This window comes from Erpetoichthys calabaricus, chromosome 17, assembly GCF_900747795.2.
Source record: "Erpetoichthys calabaricus chromosome 17, fErpCal1.3, whole genome shotgun sequence".
Lineage (NCBI taxonomy): Eukaryota > Metazoa > Chordata > Cladistia > Polypteriformes > Polypteridae > Erpetoichthys > Erpetoichthys calabaricus.
In genome coordinates this window covers 30,234,056-30,261,130 of record NC_041410.2, presented here as the reverse complement: position 1 = coordinate 30,261,130, position 27,075 = coordinate 30,234,056, and the positions used below count along the sequence as shown (strand labels likewise).

General features: G+C 38.2%; 2 protein-coding genes across 5 annotated transcripts in view; one reads left to right on the top strand and one right to left on the bottom strand.

The window, feature by feature from the left end:
• sord (sorbitol dehydrogenase) overlaps positions 1 to 9,419 on the top strand; it is a 35,501-nt gene extending 26,082 nt beyond the window's left edge. For both annotated transcript variants that reach the window (XM_028792660.2, XM_051920640.1), the window contains 4 exons: positions 67 to 242; positions 2,750 to 2,871; positions 9,001 to 9,178; positions 9,279 to 9,419. In XM_028792660.2, coding sequence (XP_028648493.1) covers positions 67 to 242; positions 2,750 to 2,871; positions 9,001 to 9,166 — 464 coding nt within the window. In that variant the 3' untranslated portion in view covers positions 9,167 to 9,178; positions 9,279 to 9,419. The remainder of the gene's footprint in view (positions 1 to 66; positions 243 to 2,749; positions 2,872 to 9,000; positions 9,179 to 9,278) is intronic.
• Positions 9,420 to 13,200: 3,781 nt separating this feature from the next.
• Positions 13,201 to 27,075, bottom strand: part of duox (dual oxidase) — an 86,923-nt gene continuing 73,048 nt past the window's right edge. For all 3 annotated transcript variants that reach the window (XM_051920610.1, XM_051920611.1, XM_051920612.1), the window contains exons 24-34: positions 24,668 to 24,846; positions 23,666 to 23,896; positions 21,652 to 21,751; positions 21,232 to 21,281; positions 20,852 to 20,979; positions 20,010 to 20,163; positions 17,537 to 17,769; positions 16,655 to 16,813; positions 15,268 to 15,423; positions 14,073 to 14,201; positions 13,201 to 13,415 (exon numbers count right to left, since the gene is read on the bottom strand). In XM_051920610.1, coding sequence (XP_051776570.1) covers positions 13,293 to 13,415; positions 14,073 to 14,201; positions 15,268 to 15,423; positions 16,655 to 16,813; positions 17,537 to 17,769; positions 20,010 to 20,163; positions 20,852 to 20,979; positions 21,232 to 21,281; positions 21,652 to 21,751; positions 23,666 to 23,896; positions 24,668 to 24,846 — 1,642 coding nt within the window. In that variant the 3' untranslated portion in view covers positions 13,201 to 13,292. The remainder of the gene's footprint in view (positions 13,416 to 14,072; positions 14,202 to 15,267; positions 15,424 to 16,654; positions 16,814 to 17,536; positions 17,770 to 20,009; positions 20,164 to 20,851; positions 20,980 to 21,231; positions 21,282 to 21,651; positions 21,752 to 23,665; positions 23,897 to 24,667; positions 24,847 to 27,075) is intronic.

Here is a 27,075-nt window from a genome sequence, read left to right as displayed (position 1 = left end):
TCCAAGGATAGGCTTTAACTAGCAAGTTAAAACATATAATGTACAAGTTTTGCTGTTTTTCTCCAGATCTCTCTGCTGAAAGACTCCAGAAAGCTAAAGAAATGGGAGCTGATTTTATTATTCAAGTAGCTGGAGAAAGGCCTCAGGTCTTGGCTGACCGAGTGAAGGGCTTGCTTGGATGTATGCCAGAAATCTCTATTGAATGTACTGGCGTAGAATCGTGCATCCAGACTGGCATTTATGTATGTACCAATCTGTTTATTTTTACTGCTTTTATTGTTTTGTGGACAGTACACTCATTTGACACAAGTACTAATGTCAAGTTAAGATTAGTGAACACAGTGAGAAAATTGTAAGGCCTAAGTGAAAGACCTATATAAGGAAATAGGCCTTCATTGCACCTTGTCTAAAGTTTTAGGAGTACAAGCTTTATCTGTGGACCCCTCCTGAGAATATTCCACTATACATGTTTTCTTCCTTTGGCTATTATGTGTTTTGTGAATGTCTTTAAATGGTCAGAAAAAGTTTAGAACTTTTAAATATTTAGGGTTACTTGTGCAAACAGTACAGATTTCAACACAGGCTTTTCTAAGTAAGGTTCGTGATACATGATAATGTAAACAAAGTTTATTACACCCACCTTTATTTCTATGTTTTTATATATTAGAACATACCTAATCATTACCAAATCATAAAACATGATAAATTTTAGATGAGAAAAAATACATAAGATGTTATTTTGTAAATATTTATTCAGTACAAAATAAGCCAACATGCAGAAGCAGTGTGTGAAAAAATAAGTACACCCTTACAACTTCTGTATCAGTTTAGAGAGTAATATAAATCTGCAAACAATAGTGAACAGGATGTAGCACCATCATGATAGGAAACCGGAATCTTTGACTGGTCAGTCTTGACAATGCAGTTCTGTGGAAAACCCATGCCAAAGGTAGAATTCCTCTGCAAAGATCTCAGAGGAGTAATGATTTCTGCACCTCAGCCTGAAATGGGGTATAAGAACATTTCTAAAGAAGTATACACAAAGACCACCAAAAATTGTACAGTTTTATATTTAGACAATGCAAATAACCCAAAAGATGCATACAGGTACTTTAGACATTTTTCATCATAATAAATGTACAGGTCATACCTATGCCATTAGAGAATGACTGAACAAGTACATCTTCAGGAAAACACATCTAGGTGAAAACCCCTTCTATCCAAAAGGAACATAGCAGTGTAGTTGAAATTTCCACTTTAATCGTAAAATAGACCTTTTTTCGTCACCATGTCCCTAATGTTTTTACTATGGGGCTTAAATACGCTTCCGTACATTCCGATGCTGTTGCAAAGGTGCAAAAAAAAAAAAAGAACGGCACAGAAACTGAAGAAAAGCACCACGAATACATTTGTATGTTAGCATTTAAGTTTGATGATTTGCTTAACCACATCGAACCATTCATCACACATTGATCCATCTGCAAAGCAGCATGCTGTCACATGTTGATAGTAAACAAAGACTCTGATGTCACGTTCCAACTTGTACACACTGCGTTCCCCAACTTGCTGTTACTGCAACTCGCGCACACGTCATATTAATTTCTGAGGATGTGCTCAGAGGACGCGTCAAATGAACACTGGGATTCTCTCACTCAACATCTCAGAAAAGGAGTGGAAGGTAGCAATGCACAGAATTCACTTGAGTTCCATATGTGCAAAGGATACAGTTATTCAACTTAAAATTATATATCGGGCACATCTGTCACGCTTAAAATTGTCCAAAATGTTACCAGGGCAAGATCCAACCTGCAAATGTTGCAATCAAGTTCTAGCTTCACTGGGCCACATGTTTTGGGCCTGCACCAAATTAACATCATTCTGGACCAAAATCTTTAAATGCCTTTCAGACAGCCTTGGTGTCACAATCCCTCCTAACCCATTAATAACTGTGTTTGGTGTACCTCCAGATGGGCTTAAAGTGGAAAAGTACAAACAAATTGTAATTGCCTTTGCTACACTATTGGCATGTAGACATATTTTGCTCAACTAGAAAAATCCTAAGTCTCCTATTTTAAGTCAGTTGGTAACTGATGTTACATACTACTTGAAATTACAATAAATCAAATTCTAATTTAGAGGATCTGTACGAAAATTCTTTCAAAACCTAGCAGGATCTGATCAGTAACATTTTAGAATAAGCATTTAGATTGAGGAAGCAGATTCTCTTCACATTTCTTTTTTCTTTTTTTTTTTACTCTATTTATTTATCTTTATTAATTTATTAATGTATGTATTTACTTATTTTTACTAGCTTAAAGTTTTACTCTTCTGGCCTAGCTCTCTTTCTCAGGGGTGGGGGTTGGTTTGTTTCAAACCTATTTTTATAAAACTTGACTTAATTGTATAGAATGCTTTTTGATTTTAATAAAATCAGTAAAATAAAAAAAAAGAAAACACTGGGAATGTGTGGCAGCCTTGATGCATGCATATTCTGAGCGTGAAGTATAAACCAACCCTAACATGAAATCCTTTAAACCTTATGGATGACGGAATGTACTGCCATAGTGATATTTGATAGATAGATAGATAGATAGATAGATAGATAGATAGATAGATAGATAGATAGATAGATAGATAGATAGATAGATAGATAGATAGATAGATAGATAGATAGATAGATAGATAATTTGATTTAGGGTAACTTGGCTTCATCATATACTGACTCATCTTGGTATGCTTTTTGTCCCAGGCAACTCGTTCTGGTGGAGTTCTTGTCCTCGTAGGGCTTGGCCCAGAAATGGTAAAAGTTCCCATTGTAAATGCTGCTGTGAGAGAGGTGGATATACGTGGAATCTTTCGATACTGTAACACGTAAGTACTTTTGTTAATCTACTGATTTCTCTTACACCTTAGATGCTTCAAATGTTCACATTTCATGTGTCTTTGCAACCAGATACAGTGCTGCCCACTCACAGTTATGGATGTTGAATCCCCAGAGAGTAGCAGGACAAGGAGCCACGTGTTCTCCACTGACAGTGGATGTGTACAGCACACTCTACCCTAATTCCACTGTTTTGTGAGGCTACTCGGCCCTCCTTACCTCCCCTCATGTTTAGCAGTTAGTGTATCTTTAAGCCAGTTATGCTTTAAAGCATGGCACCTTCTACATTGTTAGGTTTTACCTTGTACTTGATGCTACAGTCACAGGTTCTCCAAGGTTTCCGTCACTGCCAAAAGAGATCCTACTCTGCTGGGCCCTTGAGCAAGACCCTTAACCTGTAATTGCTCCAGGGGCGCTGTACAATGGCTGACCCTGCGCTCTGACCCCAAGGGGTATGCGAAAACTAACAAATTTCTAATACGAGAAATCGTATAAGACGAAATAAAGATCAAAAAAAAAAAGGGTCATCTGACTGACACCCTCAGTTTTAACCAGCATTTGCATGTAATGGGTGACCCTAACTGGAATTCAGCATTTATTTATCTTGTCTCAAATTTAGTCTTAACAAGATTTCTTCTGTAGTCCACATCCTTCTTACAGAATTTATTTTTGAAATGTTACCTTCAAAAATTAAAGTGATAAATAAATGTAATGATGTGAAGTTCTTCTTTTGGGTGCCTTCTTTATTCAGACTCAGTACACACTATATGGAGTGGCCAATTATGGCCTAATCTGAGATCATGGCCACCTGACTGGAGCACCCTGTAGTGGCCTTTAGTTCATAACATAACAACATTCTCAAAAGCACTGCGGTGAAACATAACAAAACCACATCAATATAAATTCCTATGAATGAATTTGAGGTATGGCCCACTGACAACACTTAAGTGTAAACATTTCCAGTGAAAAATAAACCTTTGTTGACATTGAGGTGGAGATCAGTTATTTATTTGGCAAATTGCTTTCCTTTCCTGGGACTCTATGTGATTATAAATACTTTGCCTCTGAATGTATCCTCCAGGGATGTGGTCTCCCTCCTGGCACATCCTCATGCCACTTGTAGATAACCTGTGCCATGCAGGTCCCCATCGGCACTTCCCTAAACTGGTACGTTAGTAGGACTCAAAGCCACATGTTATGGGGTTTCTGTTCCTTAGTAGTAGCTGATGTCTTCACACTGACTTCTGGGTATGTAGTCTTATCACCAGTGCAGTAGAAATGGCATGCTGTGTCCAGTAAGGGGGTACATGCTCTGTGGGAGTATGCTCTTGTAGAATTGGAGTCATACTAGAACCGAGATATATACGTACACTGTGTATATGTACTACCGGTCAAAGGTTTTAGAGTACCTCATTTTTTCCAGTTTTTTCTTCAAATTTAATCAGTGGAAATGCACTGAATGACCTAAAATGGTGGAAAGTAAACTGCCAGAGGTTTAAATTTAAAGTTTAGGTTACCAAAAACTGAAAAAAGGAAATACCAGAATATTACAAATGGGCCTTCTTCAGGTAACAACCTACAAATATTCTTCTGCAATTAAAGTAAATTAAGCCTTGCACGCTGAAGCAAACAATTTCTACAGGAGTCCCACCTTCTGATAATTACTTAAAAATCCTCTCTGTCTGTTTCTAAACAGAATTGAAGCAGACTGTGTTACTATACATTCTGAATTACTACTTGGACAATATTCCAGTGATAATGGCAAGAAAACAGCAATTAACAAATTAAATGAGACAGAGCATTGCTAACCAGAGAAGTGTAGGCCTGTGGTTTACAGAGATTGCCAAAAATAAATCAAAGTGTCAGTGAGTACAGAGCACAGCGATGTCCTACTCAATCCAAAGGCAATCGGAAACTGGAAAAAACTCCAATATAAGAGATCTGGCAGACCCAAAGTCACAACCCATTCAGAAGGCATGTTTCTGAAGGTCACCAGTTTGCATGATGGGCACCTCACATCACAACAGCTTCAAGCACAGCTTAACAGTGGTCGAAAAAAGCAATCTCAGTTTCTACTGTGAAGAGGAGACTTTGTGCTGCAGGTTTGACAGGGTGAGTGGCAGTAAGAAAGCCATTCCTTTAAGGATAAAATAAGGCCTTGAAATACCGGCTGTGAACTCACAGTAGAATAATTGAGAAATCCTTGCCGATTGTACATCTTATTTAACTTTATGACATGTTAGTGTTTGTGTTCTGCCATATCAGGTCATTCTTATATCATAGTTTTTTTATTCTTTCCAAAGATGATCTTCAGATGATTTGTAGTTTGCAGCAGATTAGTAATTCTTAGTACATCACTATTTTTCCACAGTTTCATTCCAAGTATTTCATATTAGTTCATTATTAATACATACAGGTGTAAATGAAAACAAGTTAGATGGAGAATTGTTGGTTTCTTTGCCATTTGCATCCTATTGCTAATAAGGTGCAATAAAGAACAGTGAATGCAGCAGTTTTAAGACTTCATCAACACTACAGAATTTTCCATGTAAAAATGCCATTTTTATACCAAAACTATGCCAGTCCACACCATTTTCACATCTCTACGAAAGGATCTCCATACACACTAAAACAACAAAAAACGTATATGACATGGCCTTTTGCGCAAGGGTGCAGCACTCAAACAGTACCAAATATACGGTAATTTAGATGCATTCAGGTAAGCAACACAATGAGTGTCATAATAACTCTTCTGTTCTTGTTTTGTTGGAATATGGTCACCCTTCACGGAAGAAAACCAATCAGGGAATGAGATGTTGTAATAAGCAGGATCCAATCAGGGAAGGCTATGTTATAAACACGAGCTGTGATTAGAGGCTGCGGCTTCAAAACAAAATGTTTTCACTCATCCGCACTGCAATGCCGAGCTGCTGTTTTCAGACATATACAGCTCTGGAGAGCATTTTCAAAAGTCTTTCATTTCAGGAGTTAAAAACAAATAATATAGACGAAAGTTGAAAATGGAAACTGATTTCTCCATTTTTAAATGAAAACTTAGTCTTAGGATAATGGTGAGAATCTTGACAGTTGAGATAACTAAAATGAGGCATAAAAAGGTTGCTTGAGCAATAAGTGCTTCAACAGCAATAATTGGCTTCTCATTAAGAAACTGTGTTGGAACGAAAGCCTGCAGCCGTTACGGCCCTCTAGGAGGAAGTTTACCAACATCTACTAAAATTTTGAGGCTTAAACAGTATATGAGCCCTTTATAAATCTAAGTCTATCATTGCTCAGGTGCCATGTATCACTTGACCAACTTGCTCAACTTCTTAATAGTTTCCACTTAGGTTGATTACCTGTCCTCCAGTTAACTTACGAGGATAAATCCCCCCAAATGCTCCAGCATTATTTGCGAGATTTTGCACAAAGCAAACCAAAATTATGGGAGAAGAGCATTCAGTAACAGTCAGGGATAGAATTATAGAGTAGCATAGATCTGGGGGAAGGGGACAAGACCATTGATAGGGTATGTATTAGTGCTGGGCGGTATACCGGTTCATACCGAAAACCGTTTATTTTTTTTATGATATGGATTTTTCTTATACCGCAACACTGGTTTAAATTGCCTAAACGATGTTCGGAACGTGGCGCAGCGGGAAACTGTTTAAGTGGGGACCTTTTTCACTGCTACACCGCTAAACACAGATTTGTTGCACTAGGACTCTTTTTCACTGCTACACCACCAAATAGTGGGCAGTAGCATAGGTATGCCGCGTGGTGAAAATGGACAGAGAGCATTCCGAAACTGAACTAAAAGTAAAGTTGAACATGTGATGAACAGAAGAACTTTTGCCGAAAAAAAGGAGTCACGTCCGTTGCCTGGAGATACTTTAGTTTTAAAAGGTCAGATGTGTAAATACTGTTTCTGTACTACTGGATAACACTGCAAGCCAAGTTGTACTTGTTTTTGTACGTGCTAGTGTATGTTTTGCTTGTATTCATTCTGTGATGTGCTATCGACTCGTTCAGAGATGGGCGCAACTCTGAATGGATGGCATAATTAAACATGTATAACAAAGATATTTTTAAAGTTCTGAATACTCCGTCGGCTAAGTTAATAACTAGTTTTAATTTCACAAAGACTTTTATCGTGTGGTGATTGGTAATTATCGTGTGGTTTTGGTAGAGAGCAGGAATATCATGAAGTGAATGGATTCTGTGTGGTGATTGCTGCAGGCGCCTGCTCTTAGTGTGGAGGAAGTCAGTTTAAGAAGCGTAGTGATTAACGACTGGGTCGGGGAACACTTAACACAAAGTATTTGATGTGCTGCATTAACTTGTGACGGGGTTTGAGAAAATCTAGTAAATTAAAAATTGATTTTAGGATGGTTTAGTTTACAACATTCTACTTTAATTATAAAATAAACTGAGAATAAAGTGGAAATGTCGACTTTAATCTTAACATAGTCAGCATGTCGAATTTATTCTCGACATATAGTTTGTTTTTTTCTTCCGTGTCCATATTTTTTTTTTCTTCACAGTGGCCCTAATGCGCTTCCATAGGGCTATACCACAAACAGCATTATAAATGCAAGTTGCAGTTTTTATTATTTATGTATATAGCTTAGCTTGAAGCAAGGTCCATATTAATGCAGTTTGCCTAAATGATGGTACAGTTGGTAAGATGTCATCACCAAGTTGCACTTGTTTTATTTTATTTTAATTTGGTGAATACTGTGTAATGCAACTGGGCTTGAAGCCTTGAAGTAATGGTGCAACTATCAGTAATACTATTATGTATTTTATTGTTATTATTTATTAGTTTAAATATTATGCAGTTTAATGATGATAAAATTGTTTAAAAAGTCACTTTAACGTGTCAGTGGACAGAGATTGTTAACATTAACAGAAAGTGTAGTTGGTTTACAAAAAATATTTACTATTTATTCCTTTTCTAAGACGTGTTCAGTGCAATCCAACTTTTGACAAACACCTCTGGATATTTTACTAAGTCTAAATGCCTCTTTGGATGGTTGAAAATATGTTGTCAAAATCATAGTTTAAGCTTTTGCAAAATTTTTCAATTAAAGGTTCTATATTTTGACTGCATCTGTCATGCAATGTGATTCCTTCTCTTTAGTGCCACCCCCTTGAAAACTATCACTTTATGGGGCCATGCAAACCTGGATTAATACTTGTGTGCATATTAAAATGTTTTTTTGTACGATGTACAATTCTCATAACAGTCTAATAGGTTATTCTTGGCCAGTCTACTGCAGTAATTGCAGTGGAAAATGTGGTTAACATCCACTCATGCATGGGGAAAGAAATACAGTCTAATACCGTGAAACCGGCAGAATTTAGAAAAATACCGTGGTATAGAATTTTGGTCATACCGCCCACCTCTAGTATGTATATATAACCAACAATTTATAACCATAAATATATCAATAGCCAGAAATGCCTTAGAAAAGTACAGTGGTCTCATGGTTCTTCAGTGGGGTCAGATTGTATGTCTGCCTTTGGAGAAGAGTGAATTATTTCCCCGTGGGGGCGACTTTGCTGACAAATTGGTCTATTCATTTTGGCAAGCATAGCTACAGTAATGCTGTGGCAGCCTTACATAACTTCATGACAATTTCATGACAGTCCTTGGGTTCAATGAGACCCACACCCTTTCTGCTGACCATCTGTCAAACCTTATAATTGCTTTTAAGTTCCTTTTTGCATATTGGTGTTTTCGTGTATTGCTAAGATGTGCATATGTGAAGCTGAGCACAAGTGTATTAAAGCTGCCATTCTCACAGGTTGCATGTCGAGTCGATTGTTGGATTTTTTTTTAAGTTTTGCCCATTTCATGCCCATTGTTCCTCTTAAAACTTGCAAGCTTGTTGGCATATCATGCTAAAAGTATACAATCACCAGTGTCTGCATGCTGACTTAGTTGGTGAATGTGTCTGAGCTTTGCCTGGCTTTTATGTGCTGCTCTCCATTACTAAAAAAAAGTGCACCTCCATATAAAATCTGGTTGAATTAATTTACAAAGATTCTTGTGTGTGCTGTGAGGCACTGTAAAGTGTTTATTAATGAGCGACTGTGTCCCATTGTGCGTTTTTCAGGTGGCCCATGGCGATTTCCATGCTTGCTTCCAAGAAGGTGAATGTGAAACCCTTGGTGACTCATCGCTTCCCCTTGGAGAAGGCACTGGAGGCGTTTGAAACAACAAAACGAGGCCTGGGGGTCAAAGTGATGATTCGCTGTAATGTGACTGATGAGGAGCCCTGATGAACGGCACAGGTATGAGCCTGGTGTAATGACGCAGTGGGACAACGATAAATAAGGCATGCAAGTGCATTGGGCACAAAGAGCATTAATGTCTGCTCATTTCCTGTTACAGATTTGATTCTCTGGATGCAGTTAAATGGAAGAGACGGATTTGGTGGCTTGACACATAGTCACCTTCACAGAGAAGCTCAACTCTAGTCACCTGCATCTGCCATTGAATGTTAGGATTTTTAATAAAAATATCACTGTATTACTTTTGCACAGTTTTGGGATTCATTTATGAAGCCCCCTAATGTTGAGGAGCATAAACGGGACAGGGCACGCAGCTGTCAATTAATGGAACCTTAACCGTCCTGGCACATTACACTGTTTGCCCTCCATGTCCTGTCTTTTAATTTGATACACTTTTTTTTATTCTTTACCCAGTGGTGTTTTTCTACAGTGAAGTCGAGAGTTGCACTCATCAGCCCCAGCAGCCACACATTTCATCACAGCAGTGAATTCTGGCTGATCAATGAACCTCGGTTTCACCCTCTGCCTCTCTTGGTCCCTGGCTTCACAAGTTGTGATTTTTAAAGAATTATTCAAAGTGAGAGCTGCTGCTTATGCCAATCTTGTGCCAAGGTGGTGTAGCAGGACTGATGGCATGTGGTCTGGCAGTCACCCCTCAGCCTTGTAATACTTTAATGTGGTAGTTTGGGCTTTGAACGCTGGTGCGATTGCAGGCCATTGCTTGGGTGGTCATGGTGACATATTAGGTTGTGTCCTTTTACTCTTCCTCCTAGCCCCCCATTGCTTTGTGGTGAATGGCTTAAGCTCGACTTGCGGTTAGTTCCTATTTCCTAACCTTCCAGTTATGCACTTCTATAGCTAAATGGACCACAATGCAGCTCTAGCTTGGTTTGAAACAAATAAAATACAAGTCTTATCTGTGTTTTACTGTATATCTAGGCATGGAACAAGATACTTGGGCTATGATATGGTTTAGGTGTCATAATACAATATTCTCACAATATGAAATTTTCAAAGCAATGTTTTTAGTGTTACCTATTATTAGAAATTCATAAATCAAAACACTGCACAAAAATCTCCAATCAATGTGGACTTGTACAGTTTAACATACTCTTTTGTAAACCTTTTCTCTTTAAAATAATCTTAAATATTAATAAAATATTTGCCTTGCACGAATGCAAGATGTGCTTCATGTTGCTGCTTGTCAGAATTTCCCCATACATGTAGTGATAATAAGCCTATAAACCTAAAATATGAAGTTACCTTTCTGCAAAACCTTCCACATTTAAGGTCATCTTTTTGTTTTGTGAGTTAACACAACATGTTGCTCAAGCAATGGCTGCCCTTTCATTTCCTGCTTGAATGCCTTTCTAAGCCATTACCTATGGGTTCTAAGAATAACTTACATTATTATACTTTCTAGATTTCCTTTAAAGAAAAATGTCAATATTGGCATGCTACAAGAAGCCAAGAGTTTTCTGTTGTGACAGTGACGCCTGTACTTGGGTACAGATGTCTAATATGACCAGAAAAGCAAGCACTGGGAAGTCAGCTGCTTATTCTCTAAGACATGGTAGAGGACTGGTGTTGCGAGATCCACTGTTGTATTCTTTCTTGCCCATTTTATCGGAGTCCGTAGCCAGACGGACATAAGTGTATCGCTGTCTTGTGCACTCGTTCTCACATCCATGGCTCATGAGAGCTGCCGAAACCGCAGCTTGCTGCTGCCAGTACCATGTGAGTTTATCACGAGTGACTTATTACAATACAGTTGGCATTCCTAAACGTATTTGAAAATAAGCCTGTGGATGTCTGTGAAACAATGGTGCTCTTTTCTGTTCTCGTCATGTTTCAAACTCACTGAGGGGTGTGTGTGAGAAACACAACCTGCAGTCCAAGCCCCTTTCACATACAGTGATGCTCATGTTGTGTGCTGACAACTTTCACCTTCACATCATTTTACAGGTGGTGAGGATCGCTTCTGCCAAACTGTGCTCAGCTTGTCACATTACACCTCAGTTCTGGTTTTTCAATCAGATCTTTAAATCCCTTCTTTGAGACTTTTTTTGTATGCCTTTCAGTCGTGGTAATCTCACACAATCTCTTATTGGCAGTATTTTTGTATCATGAAATTCAAAACAGTAAAATTTTGCCTCATGCTAATATTTATATAGCACCTTTCCATAGTGAAGATTGGAGCAAGATGCTGTGTTGGTATAATGAGTTAGATATTTGTACAGTCTTAGCAAAGACCTTCCTCTGCTCATGTGGGTGTCCTACAGTAAGTCCATGGTGGGCCGTCATGCTAGGCCTACTTCTGTAAGACTCCTTTATGTCAGTAGGGTGGCTTACTAGTTTTGCTAATGATAATAAGCAAGAGGAGAAATAAAGAGGCCAAGGCAAAAACCCTTTATAGAATTCTGAGAACTGATGGACCATGAAATGTAAAGCAGTGGATGGTAGGTCTGTTACCTGAAAACGATACCAAGGTGATTACTCCATGCTGTTCCCCTTATGTCCTTTGCTTCTTATCTTTGTAACTCTGCAGTTTTTTGTAGCCAAGTAAAAAACAGACCATAAAAAACGCCCACATATGTTGGCATCTTCCCAGCAATAGTGTGGTGCAGTGGCTATTTCTCTGGAAAACAGCCTTAAGATTACTGCTTCAGTGCCCAAATCTGAGTCACCGCGCGACTATAAGAAAGTCACGTATCCCACGTACACTTCAGTTGTAAAAGCATATGCAAGCAATTGTATTCTGATCTTATAAGTCACCTTAGATAAAGACAGCTGTCACGTATACAACAGAATTGGGCATGGCATTGTGCCCACACCCATCAGAAAATATAAGTATTGACCAGTCATTAAGAATCTTATAGTTGTTAACCCATCCCACCCTTTTTTTAATGTTCAAACATTGATGAATTCTCATACAGCCATCCGTTTTATCGTTCAAGAAAGCTGCAGCTGATCTTTGATGCATTTGGCTAGGCTTGATTGGGACCCCGGCCTCGTATTGGCCAGTCACCCTAATGAACCAGAGACATGGGCAGAAACTGTTAAGTTGTCACAAAGAGCGAGTGGGCTGGGATGTAAACTTTCAGCTTGAGTTGAGGTGCAAGCATCGACTGTGCCGTACGTATTTAATTTGAGATAAAAACAAATGAAAAGTAAAAAAATAACAAGATAAATCCTTTTATTTAAATTATAGTACACAGTAAAGATTTCAAAGGCATAAAAATACTTCATACAAGCTTCATATTTTAAAGAAATGCGCTGAGCTAAATGACACTTGACAACTGTAAAAATGATCTTCAGCTGATAATTCAAGCGATTCTTGCAGCAGATGGTCGCTTCAGAAGAGCTCAGGCTGGATGTGTTTATCCCTGCTGCAGCGTAAATAAGAATTACAGAGTAGGCAGATAATGAAACGCTGTACCACCATTTAATTGAGAGTTCATGTGGACGGTTAATTGTACACATTGTCATGGAGTAAAAAAGAATATTTGTGCTGAATATTTTATACATGGGTTGATTTCTCTCCAAATGCATAGCAGGGAATGATCCAGCCATCGCTGATTAATAAAGAAGGCATAAAATGCAATATTGTGCTTAATTTAAAAACCTAATCCAGAAAATGGTTAAACATATTTGAATTAATTCAAGAAGCAGTAATCAATAATTTGTATTGATTCATATTGATTAAACAGTGTGCTATTGAATCTTTTTCACTTTACATTTTTTAAATAGATATTACAGTAAATGCTTGAGGCACTGGCCTAGCCAGAGTGCTCTATATGGACTGTGCCTGGCTGATGGCGGACAGTGCAGCGGAGTAACGGTACCTGCCCTCACACTCCAGCGCATTGCCTTACAACACTAAAAGCAGTTGGTTTGTTAATTGCATGCTTTCTCATGATTTTGACATTAAATTCTTGCAGCTTTATTTCAAATGTTGCATCCCACCCATTCAACATCAGTGCTACCCGTTGAAATTTCTCATTTGAATTCAGTAAAAAACATATCCTTTATTCAATGTGGTAGTCTCATTAACCCCCGCCACCCCACCCCAATATTACTCCTTCATGGTAACGTGCAGACGTTTTTTCCAGACTTAGAAATTCTCGTAGTGATGAATGAAGTGAGTCTGATCACGCTTGTTAATCTGTCGACAGGCTTTCTCGACATTTTTTGTTAAACCTGGGGGGCCACAGCTGAACACGCCAATTTTGCTGACCTGCAAGTGACAAATCAAACATGTCAGAAGGGTTTAAAATGCATTAAGGTTTACTGCCTGCAGTGCCTTTCAGAGTGAGCCACATCATAAGGCATTTTACAAATCTTAACAGAAATACAAAAGAAATGAAGTAAGAGAGCGATTGAGATAGGAAAATGAGGAGGCATGGTAGTCAGCACCATCTATAATTCTGACCATAAAGATATTAGGGTGAGAAATGTGAGCAGAGGACAGTCATGAGGCCACCAGCCTGGAAGATTTAAACATTTCCAGAACCTCTACTTAAAAAAATATATATAAATAAAATAAAAAGGGCAAAGCCACGCCAACATAGAAAGAAACACACAGAATTTGAGTGGCCTTCTAAAAGTTCAAAAGCTCATTTTTACAATTCTGAATTTACCTTTATTACTAAAACAAAGATCCCAAAGTCAACACAAAGTAAGATGCTATGTGACATAAAGACTTACAGAGGTAATCTTCTGCAAATCATTTGGCTGACTTTGCCAAAGCCGAGGCTACATTGTGCTCTTGGTGAGGTCGGTGGGTTAATGTGGACACTTTGTTAGAAACAAACCTCTGGGACATTTGTGCTTATTGTATAGTATTTGAACACAAAGTCTAATAAAGTGATTTGTAAGAATAAAACAGACCTACCTCTGGATGAACGTCCTGCAGGGAGTTAAAAAATGGAACGAAAGGTGGCCGTCCAAAGTGTGTAACGGAACGGAGTCCAGTAAACAAGCTTCTGTTTAATACCTTCTGGAAATGTCTCTCACAGATGTACTGCAATTTAACAAGAAAAGAAGACCCCATGTAACTCATATAAGCCATGTGCTGCTGAGGAGAGCATTGTATGTAGTGGGCACCAACACAAATTACACAACTGGTTGACAGTGGATTTGGAGCTTGATGCCTTGTGAAGCTTATTCATTTTATATACAATACTGGAAATGTATGGAAAACTGTGGTGGGTTGGCACCCTGCCCAGGATTGGTTCCTGCCTTATGCCCAGTGTTGGCTGGGATTGGCTCCAGCAGACCCCCGTGACCCTGTGTTCGGATTCAGCGGGTTGGAAAATGGATGGATAGATGTATGGAAAAGGTTACTTGGTAGAAATAATTACATTATATTATACCAAGAATTAACTTTATTTTAAATATGTCTACAGTAGAAGATACTACATGCAGTAAAATACAATGAAGGACTTTGCTTCAGCTCATACGTTTGTGTCTTCATTATCTTTATTTGTTTACACTTATCACTTATACATTTCATACTTTCAGAAGGGTTCCTCCTGTCAGGCTATAGATATAAATTTCACTTAACTCAAAACTATTTATCCTTAAGCCATCTTATCATGTTGTTAAGGATACAACCTTTCCAAAGAAATTGACAAAGCGCAAGTAATAAATTCCAGTGCAGTATTTTCTGATGATTCTAGAAGAATCGTAAATCTAATAGCCATGAGCTCTGTCAACTTTTCTCCTTTTTTTTTTTACTTTCTTGTATACGAAGTATAGGGAAAAGTATTCTAATCATCCAAAAATTTGATGTCGAGATTTTGATGAATCTCAACATTTGACCGAAAATACCATTTTTAGAATTATGTCTGTGTGTCTGTCTGTCTGTCTGTGTTGATGGTTCTTTAATGTACATAATATAAAAAATCTAATCATGGTCTTGCAGTTTACTCCTCAAATATCTATCCCCATAGCTTGAGTATACGATAAGGTCTGAATTTTGATCATTTTGTGTTTCTCATTAATTGACAAATTAGAAATGGACTTTGACTTTGAAGTGGCTCTTGTGTGCTCTCAAGTGGCGCCCTCCCTCCAACATTTCTACTTACCAGCATGGTAGTTCGGAGGTCAAATTTCTCTGCCAACTGAGTGATGTAGATGTGAACAGAGACCAAGTTGTTTTTGTCATTTGTCTCCAACTCTTTGATGATGTCTGTGAGCCACTCGAACTGGCGCTGAGTCCGGGTCACCCAGATAAAATATATCTGACAAAAGTAAAATGCATGAAAACAGCCACCCAGTTATTACAGGGACAATCCACATTACATTGGTTTTACAAGGCAAGATCATAATGTATAAAAATCAATTTTAAGTAAAGTAAGACAAAGCAGTGGGCATTTTGATTGGACTGTTAAGGAGGTAAAGGCAGTTCCTCGTGTGTGACATACAGTATTTTAATGTTAGCTACAGCTCACCTAATATAACCATTGTTTTTTAATAACTCAGTCATCTTCCCATTTTAAGCATCCCCACAATTTCTTCACTGTCACCATACTTAAAATTGTTCTGCTTGGTTTGTATTATTTACAGGTCACATTTAGATATGTGAGGAGCAAGCCAAAGCAGTTAGTGTCGTTGGTTTGGTTGTGATTTCATTTCAGGGTCTTCTGTCTCATTCATTTGACTTAAGCCAACTTTTAGCCTAGCGACAGAACAGGACTTTATGATGTTAAGTTAGGAATGGACTAGGGTCAATGTTGCGGGTAATTTATTTCCAAAAGACAAACTGCACTGCTACTCTTCATTTTCTTAATATTTACATGCAGTACAAGTGTTGTTTTCACAAAGCAAATCCATTGCCATGTAGGACATTTTTAAGCAATGCGCCTGACCAATCACAGGTTGCTTTGATTCTTATTTGTGTAAAAAATATATGGAGTGCTTTACATTTTATTTCATTCTGCTGAGACAGAATTATGGCATACAGTTGTATTTACAGAAGAGAAAATAATGTGACAGAGAGTGGGAGTGCAAGATTCAGTTTTACATCCTTTTAGTTGGGGAAATAAGGCTGCTGCAGGTTGTGGCAGATGCACAATTTGAGACAACTCTGATTTTTGAATTAGCCGGGTGCTGACCTGAATTAGGGTAATCCACATTATAGTCTAGTCATACCCTAACAGCAACAGAGAAGGTAGCATAATAATCAGTAAATAGCCCTATTTGGTTTATCCCCTGCCATTTGAGGGATACTGATCCCGGCCTCCTCCTTCACATCTTTGCATATCCCATGAAGATAACGAAGAACACACTGTGCTGTATATAAATTTGGGTGACTAGATCCAGTGTGTTTAACAAGAGAAATAGTTTTATTTCACTACAAAAAATCTTCCTGGTATAATTTAAAAAGTTATATCTGACAAAAATCATTCTTAAATGACTGCTACCACTGTTATGCTTTATGAAGACATTTGCTGTCATGTAGCGTGACTGTACCTTTTTGCACTGGATCTTGCAGTTAATTGATGACTTGAAAACAAGATCTTTTAAAATTGAAGCAAAGGGGGTAACACCAATGCCACCTCCAACCAGTACAGAAACTTCAAAGTTGTTCCACTCCTGGTGGCCTTCTCCAAAAGGTCCATCAAGGTACAGCTAGAAGAGAAAGGCACCATTGTTTAGTTTTGGATATCATGCATACAGTACTACAGTGTATTTATTTTTTGTTGACACTCCCAAAGAGCCTCTTATGAACTGCAAATGTTTGTATATTCCTGAAATTGAAGTTCTGACAGGGAAACTGACTCTCAGCAGTCATCTATGGTAAGCAGCCTTGTAACTTTATCAAGTACCTTCTTGACTAGGGGGCTCAGAGAAATGGGGGTGGTGGACGGGAACTCAAAACCAAATGAATCGCATGCAACAAGGTACTTTACACCAAAACAGAGTTTATAAAACACATTACTCAACAAGATATAAAGTGCCCAGTACTGTTTTTAAAAATTATTATTCCCCAGCAAAAAGAGAGTGGTCGGCCATTTGCAATGAAATTTTAGCAGGAAACACTTGGCAGTTACACACCAGTAGCTTGCATTTGATTTTTTCATCTGCCTTTTACAATTGTTTAGCTTATACATTTGTGTGATCCTCTCCACCTTCTTGCTCTGGCCAGCGTAGTTCCCCTCATCAGTACCCTATCTGGCCAAGGATTTATTATTTACAACAATATCTGCCAACTGTATGCTTTGTAACAATATGAAAAAGTGTCCTTTATGTATTTATTTTAGAGAAAAAACATTTTATAGTTTATCATGTTAGAAAATAAGGTAGACCAAAAAGCGCTGGAGTTCTTAGCGAGTGAATAACACCACCACCTACTTTAGGGTAGCTTCCCAGCTCAGAGATGCTCTCAGTGGAATAAGCTTCTCGTAGTTTTGTTGTCCATGGTCCCACCGCCCTGATGTGAAGACTGAGAGTATCCTCGTGTGGGGAAGATGTTAGAGTAAATGGATGGTACTCGTTTGTGCCTAAGACAAGGCAGGCAATTCGCACCCACTGGCCAGACTTGTACACAAAATCCTGAGGCCTTTTAAACTCCAGGTGTGTAACGCCTTGAAAAAAGATAACACAAACAAAAGAAGATGTAGAAAACATTAAAACACGTATAAGTCTGAAATGCAATGATTAAAAAAAGGGAATAAGGCTGAAAAAGACAAGTCAAATAATGTCTACACTTAATAGTTACAGAGGATGGAATCCTAAGGAGCTGATACACATGTACACTTGTAGTTATTGGGATGGCATTTCTCAGCTCGTTTCATTTTTCCTGTGGACTGCATAACAAAGTACTTGTGGCAGTACATACAGGAACAGAAAATATTATAGAATATTACCAAAGTATTTGTATAAAGGTGTGATAACTCTAACCTCCCCCTCCATAATTGTGTAGGACAGATAAAGACAGCAATGGTTCTCATTTCTTAAGGGACTTTCACAGGGTAATCAGTTTAAACTACAGAACACAGCAATGCAAAGTTCAAAGGAAATCAAAAGATATGCGTTCATTAAATAAAATAAATGCACAATTTAATGAATACAAACTGAACAGGTTAGTGTGTACATTGTATGAAACATTAAGTTTCAATAATGTATGACTTTTTAGTAATGTCTTTAAAAATGTTCTATGCCCTTTTTATCAAGGAAGATATTAATATGGGATAGTTTTATTTAATATACATTTTAAGGATTTTTTAGAAATATATTTAACTTTTAAAATTTTAATTAATTCTTTATTAACAATATTAGCCACTTGGGGTGGAGGATTAAACAATTTATGAAAAATATATAAGACCAATATAAAATTAAAATCGAGAGTGGTGTCCCATAAACTTTCTTGCATATTCAGATATGGGATGGATATTTAAGGAGTAAACTGCAAGACAATGATTTTTATATTGTGTACATTAAAGAACCATCTACAAGAAATTAAATCAAATTAATGATATATTGAACAATTTTTATAACAGTAAAGTTGAATAAATTGGACTCTGCAGCTGCATGAATAAAAGGTAAAGGACCACTTCTGGTTTGCGGAACTAGCCCAAAAGTTGATAGAAATCTACATTTTGTGCCTAATACTTGTATGCAAAATTTGGTTGAGCACAGTGAAAGCGTACTCAGGTTATTGTGTTTATATACACACACACACACATTCCAAAAATGGTATGTTCGGACTCAGGGAGATCTAAAACATCGAGATTCATCAAAATCTCGACATTGAATTTTTAGGACGATTACAATACTTTCCCTATACTGCGTATACAAGAAAGTAAAAAGTATACTTGAACCATGCTGCCATTTACAGACATGTTGTCATCTGAACTGTTTTTTAATAACTGTTGAATGGCACTAAGAACACCCTTTCCAACTATTAAAATTTGATTTTCTCTTTATATTTCATGATTGAATTAACTTTTCAGTAAGATTGGAATTTTTGGAGCATCACTAATGGTTTTCACTAATAGATAATTTTTATTAGGTTATCTGATATTAGCCAAGATTTTCTTGTCAGTCAGTCAGTGAGTCAATCAAAGATAGATATATATATATATATATATATATATATATATATATATATATATATATATATATATATATATGTGTGTGTGTGTGTGTGTGTGTATGTGTGTATAAAGAGAAGAGCTATAAACACACACACTTTCTAACTAATACTAATAAGTCTGACATGAGTTTACACAACTGAAATTAACATCTGGTGCATCCATTAGTTTTGCCTCATTTATCCCCTTTCCAGTGACACAAGTTATAACTGATGGATAATTCAGGACCTGGACAATGACCAGCAAGTCTCATGTTATCAGTTTTGTCACCCCTTTTCCTCACAGACATAGCAGAAGACAACAGGGCTCTAAACGATGCTAACTATTATCCTTCCTTATTCATTCTGGATAAGCTCAGGTTTCCCTGTGCCAACTGCAAGAATGCACTCAAAGAGAAAGGCAATCATCAGATTTCACATTTTGTGTGTTGAGTTAACATAAAGTCAGATGCTGTAAAATGGTTTTTGAAAGTAGCCACTGTTCAGACAGCATTAAATTAGTATTGAATTAAATGAACATTTTACTTAAACTTTGACTTGTTTTGTGGCAGCAGATAACAAGATGCTAAAGTTAAAGTATGTGTATTTTACCTTTGTATACAATTAAAGACTTCTGATATACTAAAGTAATCCTTAATGTTCCTGATGAACTTGGTGAGCTTGCCACCTTGATCTACCGTTCTTTAGTAGTGATGCTTCAATGGCAGAGATTAATCTAGTGTCTCAGCGTACCTGAAGGAAGGAGTTCTGCTTTCACCACAGCAATTTCAATCTTCTTCCGGTTCAGACTTATCAGTTTGTCTCCAAGATATAGGATGGCAGGAGGGATGAGGTAGATGTAAAAGCGAGGTTGCTGTATGAGGGCAAAGCTTCCATGGATCACAGTCTGTGGAAACATGGGAGAACACATAATCAAATTTACAGGACATGTAATGATTCAGTATATAAAAACTAAACTCAGAAAATGCTCTGCATAGAGGTGGACATGTCGATCTTGTACTATAGTAGAACACAAATTAATTTCTATGACTTTGCAATCCTTTCCTAATCTTTCTGTAGCTGCTCACTACCTCACCAAAGCTTTTATTTGCTAATACACTCCATGATGGTGGCAGATTGTCAGGGTGCAAGTCGTTTTTGGTAGGTTGTGGTGGTAGTTGGGGCTAAAATGAAGACTTAGTTGTTTCTTCTGTATTTTCAAGTAAGTTTAGTGAGGGGCATCCTGGGAGAACTGGAAAGCATTTGTGCTTTAAAAACTACAGTATATACCCAAGAATGTATCCACTTAGTACATTTTAATGCATTGTTATTAACCCTTATCAGCAGTCATTAGTAACTCATTGTCAAATACAAAGGCATTGGTACATAATGTTACAACATATAAAACATTCAATCATTAACCAGGCAAGGTTAACCTAACTTACACATTTTTGAGAAGTGAGAGGTAGCTGAAGTCCCCAGAAAAAGAACTAACCCCTGTGTTAACCCAAAGGAGGTACATCAGAATAAAATATTTTGAATTTCTGTAACTATCTGAGGTAACACTGAGAAACCATTTCATGTTGTATATTTACCAGAATGTACATCAGGACGTAGAGGTGATGTGTGATCCAAAAACCACGGAAACTGATGCGTCGGAAGTAGTGGGAGGAAAAGACATACATTATGGCCAGCAGCAGGAGAAGCAGCACACCAGTGAGTCCTACAACACAAGACAATGTGTAGATTAGAACCTGATGAGCGCCATGAACCTTAAAAAAGCAGGAGCTGCACACCGCAGGCCATAAGTTGATGCTTGTTTAGAGGTTTTTGAAAGTATACATAAGCCACATGGGTAACACTGATCCCTCAAAGATTCTTAAAGTCACTGTCAATGAAGACCTCCTGTACCGTTCAGCTTGGTAGTCAAAACATTTAACATGGGGATTGGGAGAAGCTGTCAAATTTGACTTACCTGGGACAGTTTCAAAAAACCACCAGTAAAACTTCTGAGGCAGTTCAGACCTGCAAATATCAAACAGCAGTGTGTGAGAAATGAAAACATGTCTAGGATTGGGTTGGGCTTGGGGGGATAGGGAAAATGTATCTTGCTTAAGTAGGATGACCACAGGCTTCATTAGCTTTATTAAATTTTGATAACAAGCAAAACATGTAAGATTGCACTTCATACATGGTGGATGTTGAGGACTAGTGGTCCTCTGTTCTTGAGTTCATCAGCTAATTCTGCATAATAACTAACCAGATAGGATGACAAACAGACCTAGAGTTGCATTAAAATGGTTGGATCACATTTGCTACATTGCTCAATTTTTTTAAGCCAATTTTTGCCATTGCTGTTAAAAGTGTGAGTGAGCAGATAAAATATTCAACTTACCCATCATTGAAGAAGACATTTGGGAACAAGCAGGACAAGATGCTGAGTGGACTCACACTAAAGATGTAAACATTCACAACATGACCAAGTGTGTGGAGAACTGAAACACAAAATAGCATGTGATGTTACTAACATGTCATTTAACAGGCTAAAAAATATAAGCCAACATGCCATAGCTGCCATATGGTGCATTTTTCCAAAATATTTATGTTACCATCCATCCATCCATCCATTTTCCAACCCGCTGAATCCGAACACAGGGTCACGGGGGTCTGCTGGAGCCAATCCCAGCCAACACAGGGTACAAGGCAGGAAACAATCCTGGGCAGGGCGCCAACCCACCTCAGGACACACACAAACACACCCACACACCAAGCACACACTAGGGCCAATTTAGAATCGCCAATCCACCTAACCTGCATGTCTTTGGACTGTGGGAGGAAACCGGAGCGCCCGGAGGAAACCCACACAGACACGGGGAGAACATGCAAACTCCACACAGGGAGGACCCGGGAAGCGAACCCAGGTCCCCAGATCTCCCAACTGCGAAGCAGCAGCGCTACCCACTGCGCCACCGTGCCGCCCTATTTATGTTACACATCTTATATATAAACGTCTACGCATGGAAGGGTGTGTGTCTGTCCGGTCCGGAAGTGAAAGGTGGAGTCGGGCTAAGGGCTCCACCTCGGAGGAAATAGAAAACTCGCTTAGCCACTAATAACACAAGCGAGGCGAAAACGTCAGCAAAAAGAAACCTCAGAAGAAAGACAAAGTCGCTTAGCCGCTAACATCGCTGAAACGGTATCCCTTTTACTTTTCCTCCCGCTGCTAATGCACAAGCGATGTGAGCACATCGGCAAAATGAATCCTCCTAGGAGAGAGACGCCCAGAGTAGTTCCTTTCAATTACCTGACATCTCTACACTTCAATTTATTTTCTGCCGATTTCAATAGTTTCTAGGACCCCAGGCTTTTTACAGCACAGGCTTACACAGCTAGTATTGTATAATGTTCTGTGTGCAGTTATTCAATGTTTTTGATAATTTACTTAACAATAAAGGAAACTATGGAGTAATACTTTATACTGCTGTACCTAAAACAAGACAGAATTTCTCAGGTAAGATAGTTAAGAAGTCGCTAATCATGGTGACCAAGAGAGACGACATGCTGCATGCTGATTAGCACATGCAAGTACCGGTAATAGTTTCACTGTACTATACTGTATACACAAGACAATAAATGAACGTATAAACCATATTAATAGAATATTATTTAATCAACACTGGGTGTTCTCTTGCTTTAAAAGTAACCTGAATCATAATATACTATTTTTTATTGTCCTGAGAAAAAGCTGATTTATTAAATCAGTATTCAGACTGTTTAAGGAAATCTATTAGGAATTTGGAAAAATGCACCAAACAAACACAGAACACCCCAGTAAACTGGAGCTGCCATGTGTAGTGCGCATCACGGCTTACTAGTGGTAATTGTGTTTTTGTTTTTTCTGGGGTGAAGATGGCATCTTCAGTTGTATAACATTCACATCTGTTATGCAGAATTCCTAATCTTCTAATCAATCAAGGCTGAGCACTTCTTGCTACTGTGTGATGTTGTGGTTCAATATCTCTTATCAGTAAGATTCTTTACCTGATGCAGCAAATCTGAAAACTACAACATAACTGAAAACAAGATATAAAATTTTAGAAGCAATTAATCTGAATTTCTCAGGTTTATGTATGTATGGGATGTAATTCTTTTTAATATAATTTCATTAGTTTATTTAGTTGCTGTAATTTATTTAACTCCATTTTGTTGCGTCTATCAAGTTCGTGTTACGTAATTCTAAATTATGGGCTTCTCTGTGCACAGCAGGGTTCATCAACATTGGCCAAAGATGCATGTCAATAATCAAACCCCTATGGAATGTTGGCAGTTTTGGAGCAAAAGGGATTGTTATCACAAGAACCTCTTTTATACTGTTTTGAGGAAACAAGAAATGGAATTGAAATCCTTACGTGTAAGGAAAATAGCCGACATAGCAATCCATCGGTGGAAGTCCACAGCCGCATCAAAGGGGATATAATGGTTGAGAAATGTCTCCCGCAAAAAAGTGATGAGGTTACGACACATTGTCAGAAGCAGGTAGGAGTAGGTGAAGGATATTGAGGCTGCAGACCCACGGGAAACAATAATTCCCACCATTGTAGTTTCGGGAATTCCTGTTGTCTCTGCTTGCATCCCATAATCTGAAATCAGAATCCGAGAAGGTTGAAAAACTAGCGAAACAAGAGTCTACAATTTTCAGAAAGGTAGTGTGTGGTATTGCTTTTAAATTTACTGGCATACTGTACACCATGACAAGCAACAGAAACAAAATCGTGTTGGAGGAGATTATTATTACATGCCACACAGACTAATTTAAATATGCGTTCAACTTGGAAATTTTCTAGTTAAACATTTCTACATATTTATCATTAACTGGCAAATAAAATACTTTGTGGGCCTCACAGTTCAAGAGTCCAGGGTGTGAATCCCAGGTCTGGTCACCATCTTTATATTCTCACTAGTTTGCCTGCCACATCCCAAATACGTTTGTGTTACTTTATTTTGGCAACTGTAAGTTGTTACCTACGATGGACTCAATTTAATGTACAGAGCTGGCTTACACCTTACATCTAATGCCACCAGAACAGGAACAGATTCCATGTGACCATCACCTTAATAATTAGGTTAAAAAATGGATGGATGAATGAATGTGATGTTTGATTGGAATATAATTTCAAATTCTGGTGCAGACACTCTGCATGTATCCCCTTTGCCCCCAACAAGGCACTCTGGTTTTCTTAATATATCCAAACAATACAAGTTACGCTTGTTGGTGAATCTAAGTTTCGCCCTTAGTATGTGTGTGCCACAGGCACTTTGTGCAGAGTTTATTGCTCCAGCACACTGTGACAGTAAAATCACAGAGTATTAGGTGAGCTCACTAAATGGACGATAATGAAAAGTGCACTTACGATAGCAGCGTTCCAGAGTGACTCCTGCAGCAATACCATAGAAGATGAGAAAGCATACTATATGGCGGCGATAATTTTCAATGAAGCGCTTGAAGTGTTGGATTTTTTGATGAATTTTGCTTCTGTTAAGTTTTTCCCGTTTGGCTTCAGTGTACAGATTAGGCTGGTAGGAACTGGGCCTTAAAAAAATAAATAAAACAAGTCAGGTATCCATCATTTTCATACTTTTTTTTTCCCCTACCTAACACAACACTGTGATTTTAAATTATGACATTCGTGACTAAATGCTCTGCAATTCTAATGTTTCCCAAAAGTGCTTTCTAATCTGTTATCTATTCAAGCTAAGCTGTCAAGAAACAAAAGTTCACCACAGCAGAGTTGACAGCTTCATCAAAACCCTTAGCCGCTGTGAATTAAAAACTGCTTACCTGGATGACTGTGCATTTCCAGCCAAGTCTGTAATCAGGCAGTGTGGGATATGAGCTACACAGGAAAGCGCTGCACAGATGAGGTCAGGCTAGAGAGGCTTGTAATGATGATACAGGCTGAGCGCCAGGCACATGCGTAATGCCACAACAAGGGAACTTTTACTTGAACAGGGCATCCCCAGCATCTGAGGAGTCCTTAGTGATTAGTTTTATCTGCTCTTTGTGAACTTCTGGCTTTACTGGTTTTGTTTGTTGAACGAGTCACATAAAGGAAGTCAACTTGAGGAATGGTGACTAGTGATTTGGATGAACGCAGAATAATTTATCACACCACAAATCAATGTTGTACATCGAAAATATCCAAGCTCTGACACTCATTCATAACGCCACCTAGGAAGTGCTAATCTCGGAAAACAATGGGATTTTAATAAACTACATTAAAAAAACTTTGAAAATCTGGTTATTCCCCATATGCCTTAAATGTCATTGTTGAATGGTTCTAGCAATTCAGAACAATGTGGACTACTTAATGAATGAATGATATACCCAGACGAAGAAAAGGAAAATAATAGGAAGTTAAATCATTGACCATAAGGAGGCTGCTGCTGAACAGGAAGTGACCTTAAGTGATTCGTTTTCAGTTTTTCAAATGCAGCTCCAACACACACAGTGCCAGTTGCACTGAACAGGTAATAATTGATGCTAAATCATTTAGTGTGGTGCAGTGGTTAAGGCTTTGGACTTTAAACCCTGAGGTTGTGGGTTCAAATCTCACTACTGACACTGTGTGACCATAAGGAAGTCCCTTGACCTGCCTGTGCTATAATTGGAAAACCAAAAGAAATGGAACCAATTGTATCTCAAATGTTGTAAGTCACCTTAAATAATGACTTCAGCCAAATAAGTAAATGTAAAGTGGGGACACTGTACAGGATTTTAAGTATAAACTTTAAAGAAACTGGTGGGAGCGCACAGGCCTCTCCATACCCCATTTCTAGGAGTGCTTGCCACCGTTTTCTACATTTTCTTGCACTTTATCTTCCATAAGAGCTCAGGCTCACTCAGTTTAGGTTTGCTCCTGGGTAGACATTTTGCATATTAAGCTTTGACTGCTTGCCCGTTGTTGTGTTTAAGGGACAACCTAAACTATTGTGAGCTTGTGTGGGTTACAATTCTAGTGCTGTAATAAACTGTTGTGTTGAATAGTCCATGAAGTAAAGTCATTCTTCTACCTCTGTATGTTATCTTGGTCTCCTACGATACCTGCAAGAACCTGCCCCCCTAGCCATGTCATCCAATTGCAGCGCTCACATCCCCTCAGAGATTGCATACTTGTCAAGCTTTCAGCACTCATGACAGTGAGATCTCATGTTTGATCCAAGCATTCGAGCAGTGGGGGAGCAGACAGACTGTGCTACCTGCATTTTTTTTTATATAAAACATTAGATTGATTTTGGAAATCTGAATTTTGGACACAGTACTGTATCGCAGCATTTGGGTCATTCTGCTACTACTAAGTGCTTTCTTTACTTGGCTATGCCAATGAGATTTCTACTTGAAAGTAATTATATTCATATTTCTTATGCTGTCATTCATTCTACTGCCTTGGCAACTGTAATTTTGCCCATTTTTCCTAAAGACTTCGCCCCGTAGACTTCACTTACAAAGCAAAGTTTTACACAGATGTACAAAGTATTTCAGCATCTGCTGAATCATTTATGAAGTCATCTACCTTATCAGTACACCGCTTTACAAATTTTCAACACGTCAGTCATGTGCTCATTCTGTTTTCAATTGATATCACGCCTTCTACTAGGAGCACCATGGCAGAAATGCTGGAGTTGCAGATTTTAAAATCTCCTGCACAGCCACAACACACTTCCTCTGATGTGCAGGGATGGCACCCTGCCCAGCTACACACACAGGTGTGGAGAGTCAGCCTGACTGCAGGCATTAATTAGTGGCTACCAGGAGAAATTG